Raw genomic sequence first — 22987 nt, forward strand, 5'->3', positions numbered from 1 at the left:
AACAAAATGGCAATAAATACATTTCTATCAATAATTACTTTGAAAGTAAATGGACTAAATGCTCCAATCAAAAGACATAGCATGACGGCATAGATTAAAAAGCAAGACCCATTTATATGCTGCCTATAAGAGACTCACTTCAGATAGATCAAAAGTAAAGGGATAGAAAAGCATTTATCACGCAAATGGCGGTGAAAAAGAAGCTGGGATAGTGATCCTTATATTGGACAAAATAGACTTTAAAACAAAAAGTAACAAGAGACAAGAGACAAAGAAGGACACAATATAATCATAAAGGGAACAATTCAATAAGAAGATATAAAAATTGTAAATATTGCACCTAATGTGGGAACTGTCCAATTTTCCCAACACCAGTGGGGTTGTTGAAAAGAGACTATCTTTTTACATTGCATATTTAATCTTTTGTCATAGATTTATTAACTATATAATCATGGATTTACTTCTGGGCTCTCTATTGATCTATGCGTTTGTTTTTGTGCCAATATCATACTGTTTTGATTACTACAGCTTTATTGAATATCTTGAAATCTGGGGTTGTGATACCTCCCAGTTTCTTCCAGTTTTTCAAGATTGCTTTGACTATTCAGGGTCTTTTGTGGTTCCATATAAACTTGAAGATTGTTTGTTCTAGTTATTATTACTTAGTCCTTACCAGTCTGTATGCTTTTGATTTCTTTTGCTTGCCTGATTGCTGTGGCTCAGACTTCCAGTACTATGTTGAGTAAAAGAAAACGGACATCACTGTCTTGTTACTCATCTTAGAAGAAAGTTCTCAGTTTTTCACCATTGAATAGAATGTTACCTGTAGGTTTTTCAAATATGGACTTTATTATGTAATATGAGTGGGGAAAAAAATCCCTTCTGCGAGTCTATGTTGGCCTAGAAAAAAAGAGGGAAGCACTCCTCTGTTCCTATTTTCCATTAAATCATCTGGTATCTTCTCAAAGGGATATGTTTGACTAATTCTAGCACTCATTTTTGTGCTCTTTAATTAGAAGTTAATTTTACATTACACACTTTAATTCCAGTTGCAAACTTCTTTATAAAATGAGTATTCTTACCCATGGGACAAGTAAAGGAAAAATAATATGCTGTGTTTATAAGTGTATTTTATAACATTGATATTTGTAATAGCAAGTTCATAGAATTAATGCGATATATTAAAAGGTTGTAGTACTCATTTATTAATATATTAATATTCATTGTTAATTTTCTTAATAATGCAGACATAAATCATATTAATATATTAATTTATGTGTGTGTGTATATATACACACACACGTAAATTGCTTGATATATAATCCATATTTCTTTGCTCATTTATGTGGTCCCATAATGAGATCTACCCTTTTTTATTTTAGTTCACGGATGCTTAGTAATATGTAAATAATTTTACAACATACCATGTGCATTATAGAAACTGTCTTTAGAAAATATAACTTATGGAAAAATGCAGCCTTTCTGCATATACAATATTCAATTAAATAGCTTTTAAATAAATATCAAATAGTGGGTAATAAAAAATAACACTTACAAACATTTAACAAGTTAACACATTTCATGGATTGCTCAAGTTGTATTTGGTCTGCTACGGTCTGTTGGTGTTTTTCAAAACCATTTTTTTTAACACATCACTCTAGATCCTTGTGGGCTTTTCATTTTATGTAATAGCTGCTGAAATTCAAATACTAGCACATGTATAAAATATTTTGAAATAAATTATAATTTTAGGTTCCAATTTCACTGTCTCTTTGTTTCTCCAGGTGGCTTTTACAGTACTTTTTGATTTGGAAGCACTTCTGAAGATATGGTGTTTGGGATTTACTGGATATATTAGCTCATCTCTCCACAAATTTGAACTACTACTCGTAATTGGAACTACTCTCCATGTATATCCAGATCTTTATCATTCTCAGTTCACCTACTTTCAGGTAATATGGGGAATGTCTGCTTGTCTGTAGAATTGTTTTCTTTCCAGAGAAAATACCAGTCACATTATAAGAACTATACAGAATTGTGTTAAATGGTTATATATAATTATTATAGAATAAACACAAACTTGAGGTAAACCCAGTGACATCTTCAATACCAAAAATAGTGCATTCATAAATTATCATTGTATTTCAAACTTCTAAAAATGCACAATAATAAAGGGAGATATTTTAGATGAAATTTTCTCCTTAGATGAAAAAAAAGTGCATTCCAACTTCACTAATTTTATTTATTGGCAATTCCAAAGCTGTTATTTTCAGAGAAATTTTAATTTCAGCTGCCAAATTACAACTTGAATCTCTATACTTCTGGTACCTCAGGAAAGGACATGAAAACATAATTCACAAAAATGGTAACAAATATCCTACAAACATGGGTGAAAAGCTGGGCCTCTAGTAATCACTGCCAAACATACTGAAATCACAGAGGATATCGTGGGTCAAGCCTTCAGCATATTAGCATCTTTGGAGATAAATCCCTTGTCATTTGTCGGGTTATATCCGTAGGCTTGGTTATCATAAGGGAAGGGACCAGGACAAGAGATATACGCACTTTTAAAGCCCTCAATATGAAATGTACTTCCCAATCATGCCATTATATGCTTTTGGGTGCTGCTGTCTAGCTTTACAAAATCAACAAGAGCATTTAGTACCTGCATTTGATAATTAGTGTAGATGATTATAGGAAACATACCTGCTAATCAAAACAACAAGATATCTTTTACAAACTTATTAAGTCAACCAAATTAAGAAAAATATGGTACCTATTTTTAATTTTTTTTATTTTTTATTAACATATAATGTATTATTAGCCCTAGGGGTATAGGTCTGTGAATCACCAGGTTTATACACTTCACAGCACTCACCATAGCACATACCTTCCCCAACGTCCATAACCCAACCACCCTCTCTCTCCCCACCCCTAGTAACGCTCAGTTTGTTTTGTGAGATTAAGAGTCTCTCACAGTTTTTTCCCTCCGGATCCCTATTTCAACAAGGATACATACACTTCCAGGGTATTAAAATTCCTCTAGTTTCTCACAGATAACTTTTTAGTGAAAAGTTAGAAATACATTAAAATTTTAATGCAAATATATTTATTTTGAAATTGTGAGAAAAAATGGGAACTTTTAAAATGGTAAACATTTGAGGAATAGCTTAGGAAGTCACATGCATATTTAACAATATAGTAATGACTATCATGAATTTATGATTACTTAGAGACATGATTCATTTATCTCTAGTTTTTTCCTACTTGTCTATTTTCCACAAAATATCTAAAATTAGTATGCATGGTTCTAATCGTTTTATAGATAGAGACATAGTTGAATAATATTCTGTCAATGAAGTTTGCAACTTCAGTGTTGTCTTTGATCCTGAATTATAATCTAAAATCATTTAATTTATGTTAATGGTTAAGGGATTTTCATTTGTATCTCTCTATACATGACCATGTTTATATTTTTCTAATGAAATTATTAGACACTACCTCACTTATTATATGGTTAAAATATAGATCTATGGAGAAGTTCTAGTGTCACAAGGATTTTTGCAAATTCACATATAAGAGCCCACTGTCCTGAGCAGATTAGCTCTTCATGGGCTCACTCTGGTCTCCCTTGTGGGTCCTTGGACTTTTTATCTGACTGGGCCTTTCTTCATTGTGTTGGCAGTATGTCTTCCTTTAGTGATTTTCACATTTTTATATTTAAGTGAAGTCAACAGTCTAGTGCAAAATGATTCCCTTTATAGTGTCAGTTATCTCTGAGAGCAGTTATTGGTGTTATTCTCTATTTACTCAAGTTGATATTTACTGAGCACCTACTATGTTCCAGGCACAGTTCCAGATATGGAGGACAGAAGTGAACAAGCAGGGAAAAGCCCCACCTCAGGAAGCTTACATTCTAGAGGGCAGAGAGTTCACAAACAAGTACACATAAGAAAGTGCTGGAAATATTATAAAGGAGAAACAAAGGCAAAAAGGATAAGGGCTGGGGATGGGGCGGGGGTGGAGCCTATTTTAGGTAAGTTGCTCATGGCAGCCCTCTCTTGAGAAGTCGCTTTTGAGCAGAGACTAAACGAAGTGAAGGGATAAGCCAAGAAAACCTCATGGCACCTTCCTCAAGTGAAAACATGTTTGATGTGTTTAAAGAAGAGAATAAAGGCCAGTGTGGTTGGACTGAAATGAGTATAGCACGCTATTGTCCAGTAGGAAGAAATAGTTTCACAAAATGCTAAGGTTCTGACATACCCACGTAATCCTGATGACCTTGGTGAGTATTTATTGTGCGTTTACGATGTGCCAGGCATCGTGCTGAGTGCCTTGTGCTGTTTGTTACTCACCACCGTCCTGTGAGACAGAGAGCATACATGAAACTGAGATCCCAAAGTTGCCCAAGACCACATAACTAGCAAGTGGCAGAAACCCATTGCTAAGAAGTTTAATTTTATAGTCTAAATTCCTAGCCAGGCAATTTTTAAAGTATCTCACTTGTAATTAACAGAGAGATCTTGAAAATACAGACTTAGAAATATGACCAGGAAAATGGGCTTTGGAAGTAACCACAAAATGTTCTATGGTGCTTGTCTTTCAGAGTATGGTTCACTTTATTCCATATCTGTAGGAACGCAAAATCTAAAGGTTTTATTGGATAAACACAGTGAAAAGCATATTTATCCTCAAATAAATGAAAAGGCATAACTAGAGTCATTGATAAGGATTTTGCCTTTCCAGGGATGCGGCTTACACCTTTGAAAATGCTGATCAAATCGGCCATGTTGAAGTCATGTTAAGTTCTGCTTCCAGCTAATGAAATATTAATTTATCAAAGTTGCACAGATGTGCAGATGCTGTTTTATCAGGATTTGGGATAGGACTCAAAATTACTTCGACAATCTTTTAAATATGATCTTAATACAAGCCGTATTAAAAGCTGAGCTATAAAGCCAGTTAAATTGTTCCTGTAAACTTGCCTGGACTCAGCTGTTAACAATTAGATACTGAATCATTTATGTCTGAGAATAAAAAATCTGTAAGAATGTGAAATCTTTCCATATTGTTATTCTGGATATTATGTGAATGTTAGTATTTTAATAGCACTTATGATAAAGCTATTCACTTGTCATTTGGAAAGATGGCCTGAGTATCATAGGTTCTGATTTGGAAACATAGGTAAATTCTAACAGGAAGACTGGTAGCTTAACCATGTATATAGCACAATGCTTACTTGGAACAATATGATTTTTCACAGAAATTTTCTGTTTTTTTTCAGTATTGTGTGAAGGAATTAAAATTAACAAGGATATATACATTTTCCAACTTCTTTAAATGTTTGTCCTTTAGTTTCCTATCCACGTGGCTATATTTGTATTCTGTAGACAATAAGAATGATAAAATTCATCATCAATGTTTCCTGTTAATCCAAGTCCTAGGGGAGTAATGTGGCTTCAGGTACAGCATGGTGCAGAAGCTAAAATGGTATCATAGGGACTCTGTATATTTACTCACCTTTCTTCTGTGTCATATTATTAAGCATGCTTTCCCCATATAGTATCAAAGATGGCTCCCCAAAGCTCAAGGCTTCCGTGGTGCTCACAGTAATGCCAATTGGGGATAAAAAATGCCATGTGTTACAGATTCAACAAAAGTTCCAAGGATGACTCAGGTTGTTGTAAATATTCCCTTCAGGCCCAGATTGTGGGCATCATGGAGTCCCTTCTGGACCTCACGGACCAAGTGTGGAGCAGGAATAATTTGCCAAAGGAAAATCAGAAACTGTAGGAAACTAGGAATGTTGGAAGATTACAAACATATATATGTGTAAAAATTAAAATCTAGGTTTTAAAGTACTTCCTGTTCTTTACTATATTGAAAATAGACTATTCATTTTTTTTTCTTCTAAGAAGACTTCACAGGCACCTACAGCTCTTACCAAATCATCTTAGACAACGTTATATTATTATATTTGTACTGACCATATTTTATCTATGCCCAGATCACAGTTTTCCTTTTCCTGTTTCTTATCTCTAAGTCTTTGATTTGCCTTATAATCAGTGGTATGCCACAGTTTAATTAAAGCACTTTTTCTTCTCAGAGGCACATTAAAAAAATGTTGACATCTTAGACTTAAGGAAGAAATTCTGTTTTTCTGTGCTTTACACTTCAATTTTGGATTATACACTAATTTATACTTTTAATCTTATAAATATGCCCTTAAGAGCTATGCTTTGTAAAAACAAAACAAAAAAAAATTAAGCTATGCCTTTGTATTATACTGTCTTTGCAATTATAGGCATTGCACCTTATTTGTCTGACACAATGTCTGGCACATAATAACCAATATTTGTTAAAGTGAGTGAGCAAACAAATTTATTAATTAATAAGCAGCTATGGGGGGGTTGCATTTTTATACTTGCAAAGCACCTGAGCATGCATATGTGTGTTTAGATGACAAGCTAAGCAAATATAACAAAGATCAAAAATACAAGTCTTACATAAGACAGAAGTTTGTTTCTCTCCAGTAATTGGTGGTGTCCAGGGAAAGTCAGTGGCTCTGCTCCACGTGGTCATGCAGGAATCCAGCTATTGAGGTGGATTGAATCTGTCGACTCCATACAAGCCTTCTATTTCTGGTCCAAAGGGACTACTCCATTTGTTTCTATTTTCCTGCCAAGGAAGGCATAAAGAGTAACCAAGGCAAGCCAATTTACTTCAATGGGCCAAAAGTTGCAAATATTACTTCCTTTCATATTCCATCAATATGAACCCAGTCCCCTGGCCACAGCTCACAAATGAGGCTGGAAAATGTGGTCTAAAGTCCCAGCCAGCCACTTGCTAGGCTAAAATGCCAAAAGTTCTGTTATTTAAAGGAAGGATAGGTTGGATATTAGGGTATCAGTCTCAGGCATAAGTAAAGACTCCTTGTTAATAGACTTTTAAAAAAATGTCTTACCTACGATAATACATAGGAAGCTTTATTCTATGTGTTAATATAGCTAATATTGAGCTAAACATTTTCTTCTACATTTGAACATTAGGGGAAAAAAATCACTTTAATTTCATCAACGTGTTTTAGGTAATAGCACTTTGAATTCCCCCATTGCATGTCAAAATGCCTCAGTTTTCTTACATTCATTTGGGTTCTGTCGAGTTCTGGCTCTCAAGCTCTAAGAGCTCAACTGAGATCTTAGTTATGGTATTGTTTTTTGTCTATAGCTGCTCAAATGGAAAAGTACGATTTTTACGAAGTCCTGTGAAAAATGAGGTTTCAGTGTGAAGTTATTTAAGATTCAGTGTAAAAAAATGATCAAGTGCGTATGTTTTTCTCTCACACAACAGGTTCTTCGGGTAGTTCGACTTATTAAGATTTCCCCAGCACTAGAAGACTTTGTGTATAAGATATTCGGTCCTGGAAAAAAGCTGGGGAGTTTGGTTGTATTTACTGCCAGCCTCCTGATCGTAATGTCAGCAATTAGTCTGCAGATGTTCTGCTTTGTTGAAGAACTGGACAGGTTTACAACGTTTCCAAGGGTAAGAATGAAAAATGCAGCCAATTTAATTCCTCCTTCTTATTTTTACAATAATGGTTAACATCAAAATAATTTCCCTTTAAGAGTGGTTCAGAAACACAGTCCTAGTTTTGATAACTTGGAATAATTTAGTTTTGAAATTTAAAATAGTCTCTTCTGCAGGGTGCCGGCATCTGAGCACCTTTTCAGCATTGTCAAGTTATACATCAGTTCTTTAAATTCTGAAAATAGTCTGATAGAATGAGATGCTGAAACTAGTCAAGATGAAAGCTAGGGCTCTTAGCACCTATAGATGAAAATAGAACAGAATTTTTAAATAGTTTTTTGTGTCTGTGAGAGTTACCATTTTAAAATCTGTTTTATAATTCATATATTTTTATGACAAATGTAATCTAGAAGGGGGATTTGATTTCCAATTTAATAAAATTCATAAACTCTTCAGATTTCAAATGTCTATAGAAGATTGTCCAGTTCACGCTGCTGCATTATCATTAGAATTCACTTAGGCTAAGAAGGAAGTTAAAAATCAATCAATTCATAAACAGAACTCATAGAAAATATAATTCTAATCAAGGATTCTGAAATTTAACTCCATTTGGATTTAGAAACATGAAAAAATATAACGACCAAGACAAAATATATATATTTTTTTCACCATAAGCTGAACTAGTAAAGCCTATTATATGGGAAGGATGATCTTGGGGTTACAACAGGATGTAATGCATTTTTTTTTCAATAATCTTTGAGGATAAAGGTGTCTATACTCAAGCTTGTAGAATAATAAAGCCTGGGTGTTTGTTTAATCTTGTGCTAAATTGTTACATATCACCAAGCATTTGTTGAGTACATATAAACAACCAGGCAATTTTGGTGATCTTCGGACAGAAACACAACTATATCCCTTATCTTCAAGAAATTCTCAGTTGAAGGGGATGTCCTGTTAGTAAACATGAAGCATGATAAAAGCAAGCTCAGGTGTTCTGGGAACCCAGAGGTAAGGGCTGTAACCAGGACTGGAAAAATCCAAGAAGGTTTCTCGAAGGAGGCAGTTACTAAAGAACAGTTGTAGGTAGCCACGTGAAGGAACAACACAGTGTCCCAGGTTGGGGACAGCATATGCAAAAGGTCTGAGGTGAGCCATTCTTGTTCCAGAATTTAGAGGAGAGGGAAAGGTCAATGAGAGAAGGACATAAGACCAAGGAAATTTTAAGTTGGATGAAAGTGCGATTGTGTTTAAATGCTGTTGAGAAAGCCAGTAGAGGGTGAGGTTGAAGATGTATGAGCCACAGAGGACAGTGGCAAAAGTTTCCAGAAACAAGAGTCCAGAGCCCTGGCACAAAGACTGGTCTTAAATAAGTGTTTACTTGTCCTGTGTCTGGGTGGTGATATAGGACAGCGAGCGAAATCTAAAGTCACAGTGAGTCTTTGGTCACTTACTGTGCAAATAACAGGCCAAAATAAGCACTGGCTCCCAGCATTCACTGAACAGTACTGAACAGCACGGGGTAGCCGTCAGGTGGGAAAGCACAGATGTGGCAGTAAGGATAGAGAAAGATGCCTCCGTTGAGGCCCCTGGATGATGCACCCTCGGACTAGAAGCACCTGGGCTAGGAATATGGCCGTGCATAAAAGCATGGCGGCCTGGAATGGAGGGCTATCGAGTTTTTACCTCCAACTCCTCCCTCATGAGCCCGCCAGACACACCTTCCTAGTGCCTGTGGTCACGCCACAGGGGATGCAGTTGGCCTGGAGCCAGATTCTTCAGCAGGAAGTTCACCTGTTCCTGCTGAGATGAGGGTGCAGGGGGAGGGGGTGGAGTGTGATGCAGACAGAGATGACAGTGACGTCACTAAGCCCACTTTCTCTTAGTCTGCCCCCTTATGGGGGAAATGAAAATTGCAGAATGCCACTTTCAGAAAAACACTGAGACTGTCATTATCACAGTCCATCTCTGAGACCAGGTTAATTCAACACACAGTTTTGAAGGTCCACTAAGGGTCAGCCATTGTTCTATGAAACAGGGGATCCTAAAAAGAAAACCACCCTTAGTTCCATTCTTTATGTACACAGTCTTGTCTTAATTTCAAGTCTTCATCTTTTACCATCTCCGCTAATCTCACGTTACTGATTTTATCTCTTCCCCCAAAGCTCTTTGAGCCAGATGGTTTTGGAGTTCATAATATTCCAATTACTATAAGGGTGATATCACCCCCTTATTGATCGGAATTGTTTAAGTCAGCACCCTGTCATCAACACACTAGTGCTTCTTTAGCAAAACATCCACCTTTGGACAAAGAAAGAGAAATAAGGACAATAAATAAGTTTTGGGTCAGATTGGATTTCTGCTATTAAATGAGCTCCCCCAAAAAAGAGAAAGAAATATTTTAGGTATTTTCAAAAATTTTCGAATAGTGAAGCTGTGTATTGGGGCTGTGGCATGTGTAGGAAGGCATTGCAGATAGTGTGCACTTCTTGTCTTAGAGATCTGATTTCCTATCACTCCTCCAGCACTTTTCAGCTGTTTGACACTGGCCAAATTATTCTTGGAGCTTTTATTTTTTTCACATCTAAACTCCAGGTAAAAATAGTATTTTGCCCATAGCATTGTACATATTGAATCATAAACAAAAGCAACCCCACTCTGGACTTAGCGTTTTTCAAATGTTATATTCTAGGGGCGCCTGGGTGGCTCAGTCACTACGCACCTGCCTTCAGCTCAGGTCACGATCTCAGGGTTCTGGAATTGAGCCCCACATCGGGCTCCCTGCTCAGAGGGAGTCTGCTTCTCCCTCTCCCGCTCCCCCTGCTTGTGTTCCCTCTCTCGCTGTGTCTCTTTCTGTCAAATAAATAAATAAATAATAACACATTGTTAAAAAATCTTATATCCTATGTAATATCTTTGAGGCCAGTATTTTAGATTCTGTATGAAAGACCAGGCTGCTTCAGAGCTATCTGAGTTAGCCCCTTGGGATTTGCTCTATTTTCCAGCTATAATAGTAATCAAGTAGCATTATGTTTTCAGGTCTCCAATTACTCAATTGTGTCTTTCTGCCTGATTACTTTGACCATCTTAATGAAAGCAGCCCAGCAACTACAGGGCCCCCTAATCAGTGATTCTGCGGCTGACAGGGTTGACAGCCTAAATGTGTGAAATGACTAGGAGTACATTTTTCCTTGCACATGAACATAATTACGAGTTAAATCCTTGAAAAATAATCAAATTTTGCAAGAAATGTTAAAAAACATTGCAGCTACAAAAAGTAGTCATTATCATTCCCAGTCACATAAAACTCCAACCATTGGTGCTACTTAGCTGATAGGAAATCATCAGAAGAGATGGTCCAAAACACATGACTGTCATTGTTAGATTTCTGTTAGGATACTCACCTATGGGTCTTACCCCCTTCCCTTCTTACAGAATATCTCCTTCATTATCCAGTGGTTGGGTATTGAGGTGGGTTGGTTAATTATGGTATTAGCCAGAGCGCACAGCACATCGTTGTTTGGGAGCCAGCCTCCAAGATGGCCCAGACTCAAGTAAAGATGATAGAAATAAGTGCTGGTTCTTCAAGTTTCCATTTTACTTTGGAGTTCATCATGTGATCTTTCTTGCACATACTTAGAGCTATGGGGTACAGGAGAGTCAACTGCATGCACACTTGAGAGATGCCTGGAGAATACCCGCCATGAAGAGTCCAGCAGAGATAGGTCCAGCCCGACTTGACAAAATAGCCTCAGTCTTTGTGCCCAGGGAAGAATCTTCCTTTGGCTCTTTCTTGAACCAGATCCTGACCCAGCCATCCAGGTGGCATGTTCTCCCTAGAGAAATAGGACTAGATAAGAAACCACTTTTTAATTGGACTTAATTACATCTTGGGTCCAGCAACCCCCCGACCATGAAACCTTCTAAGAGGACCTGACATGGACACGTAGAGGTGATGTCCCCACCCACTTTCCAAGAAGAGAATCTTGAGGGCAGAGCAAACAGCAGCGTGGGCACACTAAGTGCCTACCTGCTGATGGACCCTCTGACAGAGCTCCAGTCACCCTGAAAGTCCCCAGCTACTCCCTAAAATCCTTGAAGGTGAAGAGATTCTAAGGGACCCTTCACATGCATTATTCCACCAGTTCCCTAATGGCTCTCCCTGCCTCAGCTGCCCATCAGTCATTCTCCATTTACAGCAAAAATTAAACTGTCTCATGGCACCCTCCTGTTTAAAATGTTTCAAGGTCCTCCTTTCCTCAAGATAACAAATATTTTAATATGGTTTTCCGTATCTTTCTTTTTCTCTATCCCTAATTACCTCTCTGGGCTCATATTTCAGGATTTCCCCTACCACATCTTTCAGAGGCAGAGAGGGCATCTGTCTTTCTCAGCAAATGCCCTTGTGCTTATCACAACACTTGCTAGTGAACAGGCTTTCATGGAGGAATGAGTGACAAGGCTAGACCAAAGCAAATTTCTCTGATCCTTCCACACTGTATCAAGTTCAACATCCCAGATATTTTCTTCCACTGCTGCCTGTTCCTCAAGGAACCACTTTACCCTCCATCACCCAAACCCTTATCCCACCTGAAATCTTTGCATAAATCTGTCAGAGTACTTTGGCAGAAAGTGGCAGAAATCTTGACTCCAACTGACTTGAACAATTGGGAAATTTCTCACAAAATTCAAGACTAGGTACATTAGGCAGAAAGCCAAGATTCTGAATCTCTCACTGAAATGGTCTCAGTTGTGGGTTGAATTATGTGCCCCCAAAAGTTATGTTGAAGTAACCCAAAATGACCTTATTTTGAAATACAGGTGCTAAGTAAAAATGAGGTCATGAGGATGGGCCCTGACCCAGTATGACTGACAGTATAAGAGAGGAGATTTGGACATAGGCACAGACATACACAGAGGGGAGATGATATGAAGACACAGATGGAGAAGGCAGCCATGTGACCGGGGTGGCATCTACTAACCAAGGACCTCCCGGGATTTCTGGCAATCATCTGAAGCTAGAAGAAGCTGGGAGAGTCCTTCAGAGGGAGCATGATCTTGCCAACACTTTGACTTCACACTGCTGAGCTGTGACAAAATTAATTCCCCTGTTTTCAGCCACTCAGTTTGGTACTTTGTTAAGGCAGTCCAAGCAAACTACGGCAGTTTCTTCCTCCATGTGTTGTCTTCATGTGTTAGCAAAACAGGTGCAGTATTTCCAGAACTGGCAATACAATCCTGAGGAACAAGAGGGTCATCTCTGTCCAGGTCTCCTTCTTTAGGAGCAAGGACACCTTTCCCAGTACCATTTTCTACTTTCCCCACTTTCTGTCATCAGTCATTGGCAGAATTGGGTAACTTGGTCATCCCTAGAGGAATCATTGGCAAGATGATTGGAGTCAGCAGAATTGGCTTCCATTAATCACATGGGAAGCGATGGCTATTGGAGAAACAGCTACAAAAACACCACAATGGTCAGACGCAGAGTTTGGTCAAGATTTCTCTCTCACATTTCTCATCTCTAAAGCTTTTACATGTCTGGTGCAAAAAATGTGTATAAATAGACATGCGATAGGAGGAGGGCTTGTGTTTAATTTCTCCCACCAGAAGCATCTGGGCCCCAGCATCTGGGCCCACATAGTATCTGCAAAGCAGCCAGCCTAGGGCCTGGCGCAGAGTGGAGTCCTGCTCTCCCTCTTTTTACGACGGTCGTCACTTTCTGTTACACACCGTCGACATTTATGCAAGCTTTTCTTGCCTCTGCTAGACCTCAAGAACTGGAGGGTGGCAGCTTTGTGCTCTCCTTTCCCAAAGCACTTACCACAAATGTGGGGATTACCCAAATCCCCGATGCCATGGGATCAAAATCATCAGGAAGTAGAGTGAGGGCAGAAACCACCAGGGAGCTTCAGCAGACAGTCCCATGAAATGGAGAAGAGAAGCTTGAAATTTGCTAATGGGGAAAAAAGGAGAGTATGTTGATAGAATTTAATAAAACAACTTTGTCATCTCAACCAATCACTTTCTCTAATTTGGACCAAACAGACACATCACTGCTAAGCAGAAATCCCAAAGAAGATCAAGTCGTGCTGTGAGGTAGGATATCCACCCCCACCAGTCCTTGTTTTGTTGGGACTAATAGCTTGTATTACAGGGAGAATAATTAGATTAACTCCTCATGATGGAACAGCCTGTACAGTCAAAAGGCCCAAATGACAGGCAAGAACCACCAGACTTTAACAAAGACAAAACAAGTTGAGTGTTTTCTATAGTTGTCTGACACAAGCTAATGCTTTTAAACATCCACTGTACATCTTCCACCAACTGAATATTTTTATTCTTTTTCTTCTCCCACTAATGGAATAAAACACAGGCCTCATTTCTTGTCCAGTTCTACAAATGGGGAGTTTCTAATTCATAAGCAATACATTACTGTCTATAAGAACAGGTTCTTGAATTTTAATATATTGTGTATTTCATGTTTTCTTAACTTGCATTTTTTAATGTTAAATTAAAGATTTAACATAATTTAAAAAATTAATTTGCATTCTTAAATGTTAATTACTTGCTCTGTTGAATTTTCACTTATAAAATCATGTCCAAAGCAGTTATACAATATAAGCAGTAAATGCTATAAAACACTTAATTACAAATTAATTTCTGTCTTCTCTCACCACCAAAATGGCTAATCATGCCTTTAGTTGTACTGAACAAATTACTGAGAAATTGAAATAAATAACTTGCTCCTTAATTTTTTTTCTTTTTTTTTTTTGGCCAGATACAGTCTGACTATATTTCTAATAAGTTCAAGGTGTAGTTTATCTTCAAAAGTATAGTTATTAGTTCAATATTTATTAATTTTTGTTTTATTCTTTCACATATTCTTAATTTTTCATGGAATATTTCAGACACACAAGGAGATGTAAAGACTAATAAAGCGTATTCTTCTGTGGCTTGACAAGCACAGTAGTAGTTGGTCTGCAAGGCCTTGAGTGTCCCTTCCTTATCACTCACTTCTCTTTCCTGTGGAGAAACACTTTTTTGAATTTGCTACTTAATGTTCTTAGTGCATTCCTTTATGCTTTTAGTGCATATAGAAGCATCAACTAAAAATCACATATCTTTATGCGTAATTTAAACCTGCCTTGTATAGTCTCAAACTGTACTGTTTCTTCTGCTGATTCCTTTTCTTTTTTTTGCTCAACATTATGTTTGTGAGATTTATCAATGGGTACATGTACATGTACATTTATTTCTCTTTTGGTTTAATATACAACTATATATTGCATTACATTTATAATGTACTATTCATATGAACACTTCCAATTTGTTTTCCCATTCTTCTGTCAAGTAGGTGAATTCTCCATGGGTTTGGACAGGACTTATGAATATGATGGAATTTCACTTCTGTGAATATGCTACTGATCAGTTAATTTGAGTCCACCGAAAAGGAATTATGCTGGTTGTGCCTGACACACTAGTGGTACTGGGTTCTTAGGAGAGGAATTTGTTTCAAGAGTCTCTTGTTGGCTTTGAAGAAATAAGCTGTCATGTTCAAGGGCCAAGTGGCTAGGTCTTGAGGGTAGCCATTAGGAGCTGTGTGCTTCAAGGATGCAGGATCCTCAGTCCTGCAACCATAGGAACTGAATTCTGAGAACAGTCTGAATGGGGGTTGAAGAAACTCCAAATGAGACCACAGCCCAAACTTCACCTTGATTTCAACTTCTGAGATCCTGAGCAGAGAACCCAGTTACACTGTACCCACATCTCTAACCTGCAGGAACCACGTATATTAAATGGGTATTGTTTTAAGATGCTGAGTTTGTGACCACTTTTAACACAGAAATACAAAACTAATGCAATCAGGTTTGGGATGTTTGCTCCTCGTATTTTGTGACTCCAAATAGCACTTCTCTGAGCATTGCAAATGAACTTGTACACACGTGAAATTCTGCACATGTGGATGTTTGCGGGGGGGGGGGATATGTAGCTCATATGTAGCTAATAGTAGATATGTAGCTAATAGTAGAAGTGTTGAGTCTTAGGATAAAGATAACTCGTCTTCAACAGGTATTGATTATCTTGCATTCCAGTGTCATTTCCCCAGTGTATCTGCCAACAGCAGTACATGAGAAGGTTCTCTGCTTCACAACTCAGCAACACTTGGTCTTGTCAGGCTGTGTTTTGCTTTCAACATTTAGCTCTTCATTTAACCTAAATTGATTTGTGTGGTTTCTGTGAGATAGGGAGCAATCTTATTTTATTTCCTTTCATATCCTTTGGATAACCCATTGTCACAGTACCATTTATTGACTAGTCTTTCCTTTCCCCATGGTTCTTCCGCACTGGCTGTGTCAGAATAGGATTCCGTGTGTGTGCCCTGGTCAAGACACACAAACTCCTTTTTCATCTCCTTTGGCCATGAAAAAATTTTTTTTTGTCAATCTCTGATGAAGACCAATGAATATCCTGCCTTACTTGAGTAGTTCAGTTAGCAGACTCTTGCTTTCAAGGGTCTGTGACTTTGCCCCTTGTGCCTGACAGTATATGAAAAACCAAAGGCTCGCAGAGACCACAAATCCCCTAAGAGTGCCTTTTTTTGACCCAAGCTGCTTATTAGCTTTTAGTCCCAGGGTTTCCATTATTTCCTTAGGGTCTTAAATAGGCCTTTAAAAGGATTTGTTGCATTTTAACCAGAATTTGGAGTGGGGGATTATCAGTTTTTTCTCATATATGATCAGACACTGAGGTTCACTAATATAATTTTGAGAACTAAAAGAACCCCATTCCATTGATTATATTTCAGATGTATATATTTCTTTTTTTTTTTTTTTTCTGTAGACACAGCCTGATCCCAGGCCATCCCATCATCCGCCTTCATCATCTGCAACCTCGTTATTTGTTTGCATTACAGATATTGTCTCCTCTTGATTCTTATAAACTCATGTCAGTGCTCCCCTAATTGCTACACCATTGAAATTCATTTTCCACAAAATATTGGATACATCCATTCACAATGATTGATTAAATAGTGTATGTGTTTTGTTGCTGTTTATAATTCAGCCCACGTTCTTTGTGTGATGGAACGATGAAGCGTCCACACATGAGCAAACGTACGAACTGTCCTCTTTAACTTGTGACATAGTTAAGAGTGTAAGGAAAAAGTCAACTTACCCCATAGCAGACACATAAGAAAGAACTCAATGAAGCCAGAAGGTGAAATATGGTATCAAAGATGTGCTGGAGAATATTTTAAAATTCTGGGAACCTACTGTGTGCTAAGCACTGAGATCTGCAAAGCTCTATGAAGAGTGGTCTTTAGGGATGTGTATGGTTTCAACAGATAAGAACTTGGGTAATGGCGTTAGATGAGAGTATCCCTTATCAGGAAAACAGAATGAGTAAATCAGAGACATGGAGAATCACAGGGCCTGGAGGGACAGATGAGAGAGGAACTGCAGTGTTCACGTCTGGAGCCAGATGATAGGGTGTTTTCTGAGGTTGGAATTGTGACACAGGTGAATGGTTGAGAAGATTCATTTTTTCATTCTTATTTTCTTTCTGGAGGATAAAGGAGAGCTATTCTAAGGAAGCTACCTAGAAGAAATATTACTTCTCAGAGGAGGTATTTTCATTGAACAAAATGCACTTTTATTGACCAAAGACAAAAGTGTATAACTGGGGAATTTGCAGCACTGTCAGGACAGGAAGGGAGGTAATTTTTAATTTTTCTGTGTGCCATTACTGTGTCAAATCTACAGTTCTTAAAGTTGGTCCCATCTAAGGCTTTAGGCCAAGTTCATCCATGTCTGGACCTGGCCCTGTAATAGAAACTAGTACCCTGCTTTAAATTTTAAAGCATAGCTTTAAAAGTGATTATAACTTAATGTAACCATCTCGCCCCAAAAATCTATAAAATTAACTTTATTTTCTTTCCACTGTTACAACAGAGGGCTTGGTTGGGGGTTTTTGTTTCCTTGTTGTTTGGTTCGGTTTTTTTGTTTTTTTATTACATTTTGTTTTGTTTTGCTTTTTTTGCTCCTACTTGAATTTCTTTCTATGGTGATTCATCAGTGGCATAGTGATAAAATAATATCTGGTGCACTTCCTTTTAAAGGGCAATTTTAACGCAGCATGAATCACACAGAGACAGCTGTCTTTTCTGTTTGTGTTGACATCAATGATCCACTGAACTGCAGTTATCAGAATTTCTCCTTGAATAAAGCATCCTTATATTCCAACCCTGAATCCCAGATGGGCACTCTTTTGGGGGGTACCTTTTTTGCACTTCATCATATTTTGGTTTTCTACCAGTCTTCACATTTGCAGTTTTTCAACTATTAATTACCATATTATACTCCTATTATTTTAATAATCTACTCCGTTCTGCCAACTTCAGAAATAAATGAGAGTAATTAATGAGGAATATTTGCCTCAGTTAAGATGAACTTCTGTAAGGATATTTTCTGATGAATAGTTGACTATATTATTAAATATTTTGTTGAGTCTTACCTACAAAAAATAAAAATCTGTGATTAGACATTTTAACTTTCTTCCCATGACTACCTACAATTCCCCATCATTGGAAATAGACTAGTAGTACATGTTTTAGAGGATGTGCTGCAAGGTAACAGGCAATGTAATACAACAGGTAGTATACTTAAGGTTCTTAAAAGTCATGAAAACCCAATTTCTCAGCATAACACTCTAAACACCTAGCAGTAAGCACATAACCCAAAATGCAAGGGTGCTTTAGTAAATGACTGGGGCATTAACTGAATACTAAGTACTCAGTTTTCTGTATTGCACTGAAAGTTTAACAACAGGCCCCTTTTATTTTTTGAATCCCCTGATTGATTTTCATAGGTATAACTGATTGAATTTTAATTTCTGTAGTGGTTTTATAAGTGATTAAGCTACTACCTTTTTCATATAGTTGCATTTATATGTGAGGTTTTTTTTTCCTTTCATAATTTTCTTACTTCTAGTTATAGCCTTTTCTTTCTACTCAAAGAATTTACTTTAATGTTTCTTGGAAGGATGGCTTAATGGTGATAAAATCCTTTAACTTTTGTTTGTCTGAGAAACTCTTGAACTCTCCTTTAGTGTAAATGATAATCTTACTGGTGGAGTATCACTTGTTGCAGGTTTCTTCCTTTCAGAACTTTTTTTTTTTTAAGATTTTATTTACTCATTTGACAGAGATCACAAGTAGGCAGAGAGGTGGGCAAAGAGAGGGGGGGAAGTAGGCTCCCTGATGAGCAGAAAACCCGATGTGGGGCTTGATCGCAGGACCCTGAGACCATGACCTGAGCTGAAGGCAGAGGCTTAACCCACTGAGCCACCCAGGTGCCCTTTCTTTTCAGAACTTTGAATATATCATGTCTCTGCTGGACTGTTACATTTCTGTTGAAAAATTATCTGATAGTCTTATAAGATTCCCCTTGTGTATAACTGTTTTCTCTTACTGCTTTTAAAATTCTCTTTTTGTCACCACTTTTTGCCAATCTAATTATTATGTGTCTTTGTGGACCTTCTTGGATTAATCTTGTTAGAAACTCTCTGTACTTCTTGAATCTAGATGTCTGTATCCTTCCCCAGATGAGAGAAAACTTCAGCAATTGTGTCTTCAAATAATATTTCTGTCCCCTTCTCCTTCTCTTATTCTGAAATCCCAATAACATAAATGTTATTATGCATGATGATATTGCTGAGTTCCCTAACTCTTTTCTCAGTTTTTATTATTCTTTTTTCTCTTTGCTTTTCAGCTTGGTTACTTCCCATTACCGTCTTCCAGATTGCTAATCTGTTCTTCTACATCCTCTAATCTACTACTGATTCCCTCTAGTATATTTTTTTTAATTTGTGTTACTGAGTTCTTCATCTAAGACTAGTTCATTTTTAAATATTTTCTGTCTTTTGGTTGAAGGTCTCACTGAGGCCTTCCACTCTTTTCTCAAGTCCAGTGAATATCTTTATGATCATTACTTGAAATACTTAATTAAGGATATTGCTTATCTCTGTTCATTTAGCACTTTTGCTGTGATTTTTGTCCTGATCTTTCATCTAGAACATATTCCTGTATCTCCTCACTTTCTCTAACTTTCTGTGTTTCTTTCTATGTATTTGGAATGTCAGCTACATCTCCTGATCTTGAAATTAGTAGCCCCAATTGCAGTTTTGAATATTCTACTTAGTCCTTTGTAACTCTCTGCAAAAATCCAAAAAGTAATATATATAGTAATATATATATACACATTAATATATACATATATATTGTTATATATATAGTATATTATATATTTTATATATACATGTAATATATATTACTATATTATAATATATATTACAGAGAGGTAAAATATATATATATAACAGACAGATAAAATCAACTGTCAAACTCTTGTCAGTATCTGAAATCACTTATTATTAACTATTTCACATATGGATTAAATGCAGGACCATTTAACGCAATGCATAGATTCATTCTTTCTTACTCCTCACCTCATCGGTAGAACACCCAGCAAGTCAGTGAACACAGAGCTGAGCTGCCTACCTGTGCAGAGGACTGTCTCCAGCCTTCTTGAACACCTTCTCTATAAATCAATTTTAAAAAACCTTAATTTTCAGGAAATGTGGTGGGATAAAGTTTATGTATACACATGAGTGAGCTGAGTACATGTGTGGGCAGACTGGGGTTGAGGGAGGAGGACAGCATTACGAGGCAAATGGAAGTGAATAGCTTACATCCTATTATCCTATATTATGCCAAAACAAAAAAGGGAAAAATAGTACAGGCCAGACAGGGACGAGATATAGAAAGAATCCTGGTAGCTAGTTCAGGCTTAGGTCTGTAAAATTGCTTCCATTGTTTTTCTTGTTATTTTAGCTTTCCACATGCTCTTAATTCCATTCAGAATCCCAGGAAAAAGGCAGTGGGTTAAGGGCAAAAATCCTGCTTCAAACCAATGGAGATACATTTCTGTAAGAAAAACTGGAAATTCGATGATAAAGTATGCAAATTAATGTGAATAACAAGAAAATGATTCTGCTTACAGTGTGGACAATACTGTACATCCTTTCCCTTTGGATAAGCCACATTTTTCAGGCTGAGTGAAAAAAGGCGTAAAACAAATGGGGCTTATGAAAACACGTGGCAAAATAAGAGAAAGGGGACACTGTCTTGGAATATAAGGGAGAATTTCTGCATTATGTAACTACATAAAAATTATTGAAGTAATCTTAAAATGGCTGCCATTTCAACAAGACATGCAAAGAAATGTTTATTATATTTGGCCCTATTCCTAAAAGAATAGAATTGATTGATAAGGATTACAGCAAGATCAATTAAATTTAAGCCAAATTTAAGAGAATTAGTCTAAAGAGAAAACGAAATTGAAACTACAGTAAACACAAAAACACAGAAGTGCACCGTAAAGACCATCTATGTTAGCTGGAGTCAAGACACGAGGGTGACTCCAGTCTTTCTATCAGATATAGACTTAGATAGGTAGATGAAAAATGATAATAAGGTAAAAACAAACTACTTCATAGAGAAGCATAATTATTCCTGATTAAGTCAAGGAAGATATTTCCCCAGGAGTCATTATTACTGATAGTAATAATTACTGTATGTGAGACTTTTTACATGCAAGGCCCTTATAACAAGAAATTTCCATTGAGAGAGAGAAGTACACACATAGACACATAGATATCCCCTTATATCTAACATAATCTCCAAAAAAACTATTAAGGAAGTATTTTCCCTGCATTATAGATGTTATAAAAAAAAAAAAAAAGAAAGAAAGAAAAAGCGATGAGGAGCATCATCAAAAATTGGTGAGAACTAACAAGAAAATGTACAAGGCTACTATAATAAAAAGTGTGATTTAGGGTTAACATACAGATGAATGGCCAAACATGTATTAAAAAGACATTTGGACAAGAAAGTATCACAATTGGTGATTTTAAGACTAATTATTATCAAACAAGCAATCTTGGGGATACCAGAGTCTCCCCGTACTCTGTATTACAGTAGCTTCCAGATGAATTAGACCAAGGATATTTGAAGTGTGAAAAGGTAAAGAAAAAAAAAAAAAACAGAGAAAAGTCATCTTTCATCTTGGATGGTCAAGAACTTTCTAGGCCTGAAAGAACAAATTTGATTTCTCAGACAAGTCAAAAATAACTGCCACAAATAATTTTTAAGAACAAAGGAAAACATGAAGATGCAACCTTAATTTATAAGGCATGTCAGAAGGAAAGTGTTGAATGGACAACATCGGTTATTTTTATTTTTGGCTAATGGTGATGTGCACTGCCGGCAGAAAGCCCTCTCACACATTGCACGGGGCAATGAACATTTGTGTAACTCTTCTGGGAATCCGTTTTTCATTATATATGAAGACACCAAAAAACATTTTTTTCTCTTTGATCTAGTGATTGCTTTTCTAGAAATCTACTCCAAGAGAATGACCAGAGATGCACACAAAGATTGATCTTTAAAATTATACTCTTTGTAACATTGTGAAAATTTTGAGACAGCTTTAATGTCCAACCACATGGAATGTCTAAATAAATTTTAAATGTGGTGGTATGCCATACAGTTATCAAAACTATATTTTTACAGCCTAATTTAGGAGGTAAGCCATCCATAACATTCATGGAGGTGATAAAATCTTAAGCATAAAAGCATAACAACTATGTTTGTAGCTGAATAGTTTTGTTTCAAAGAGATAAATGACCAGAAAAAATATATATAATATGTCCTTTTATATACCTACTCTTACCAGAGACATGAAGTTATAGAAGACTAATTTTAGTTATATAATAAAACTAATTTTAGTTCATAACTTACAGAATCAGCTTTATTAAAGTTAAATCATTTCAACTAAACATTTATTTGTAAACAACTATTAAATCTAGTTTTCAAGGTGTTAGAGTTGGGGGAAATCGGAGCCGGAGACAAACCATGGGAGACTGTGGACTCTGAGAAACAAATTGAGGGTTTGGGAGGGGAGGAGGGTGGGGGTGGGGTGAGCCTGTGGTGGGTGTTAAGGAGGGCACGGACTGCACGGAGCACTGCGTGTGGTGCATCAACAATGAATCTTGGAACACTGAAAAGAAATAAAATAAAATGAAAAATAAAGTAATTATTGATAGATGTTAAAAAAAGAATACAGACAAGGCTTTGAAATCTATATTTGTGAAAGAAAAGAGCAGGCAATATTATTTGCAGTAAGGGTTGTTATTTGTCAACTTAGTGAGGAAAAATGTGAAATCAGAGCCCATTCAAAAAGGGCAAACAATGGCAAACTCCATTTCTAAAGTGTAGGTTAAAAAAAAAAAAAAAAAGGCTAAACTATAAGCTTTTTCTGACCATAGTTGCTTTCTACTTGACGTCATGTAGAAAACCTTTTTTCTTGAGCATTGTTATGCAAACCAATGGTAAGAAAACACTTTA

General features: G+C 36.7%; 1 protein-coding gene and 1 long non-coding RNA gene across 4 annotated transcripts in view; one reads left to right on the top strand and one right to left on the bottom strand.

Annotated features, from left to right (window-relative positions):
* Window positions 1-9345, bottom strand: part of LOC116574280 — a 45203-nt gene extending 35858 nt beyond the window's left edge. Inside the window, exons 1-2 of the long non-coding RNA XR_004279187.1 lie at window positions 9211-9345; window positions 6507-6678 (exon numbers count right to left, since the gene is read on the bottom strand). This is a non-coding gene — a long non-coding RNA (uncharacterized LOC116574280). The remainder of the gene's footprint in view (window positions 1-6506; window positions 6679-9210) is intronic.
* Window positions 1-22987, top strand: part of NALCN (sodium leak channel, non-selective) — a 313018-nt gene that overhangs the window by 153070 nt on the left and 136961 nt on the right. For all 3 annotated transcript variants that reach the window (XM_032314978.1, XM_032314979.1, XM_032314980.1), the window contains 2 exons: window positions 1785-1952; window positions 7351-7542. In XM_032314978.1, coding sequence (XP_032170869.1) covers window positions 1785-1952; window positions 7351-7542 — 360 coding nt within the window. The remainder of the gene's footprint in view (window positions 1-1784; window positions 1953-7350; window positions 7543-22987) is intronic.

This window comes from Mustela erminea, chromosome 15 (genome assembly GCF_009829155.1).
Source record: "Mustela erminea isolate mMusErm1 chromosome 15, mMusErm1.Pri, whole genome shotgun sequence".
NCBI lineage: Eukaryota > Metazoa > Chordata > Mammalia > Carnivora > Mustelidae > Mustela > Mustela erminea.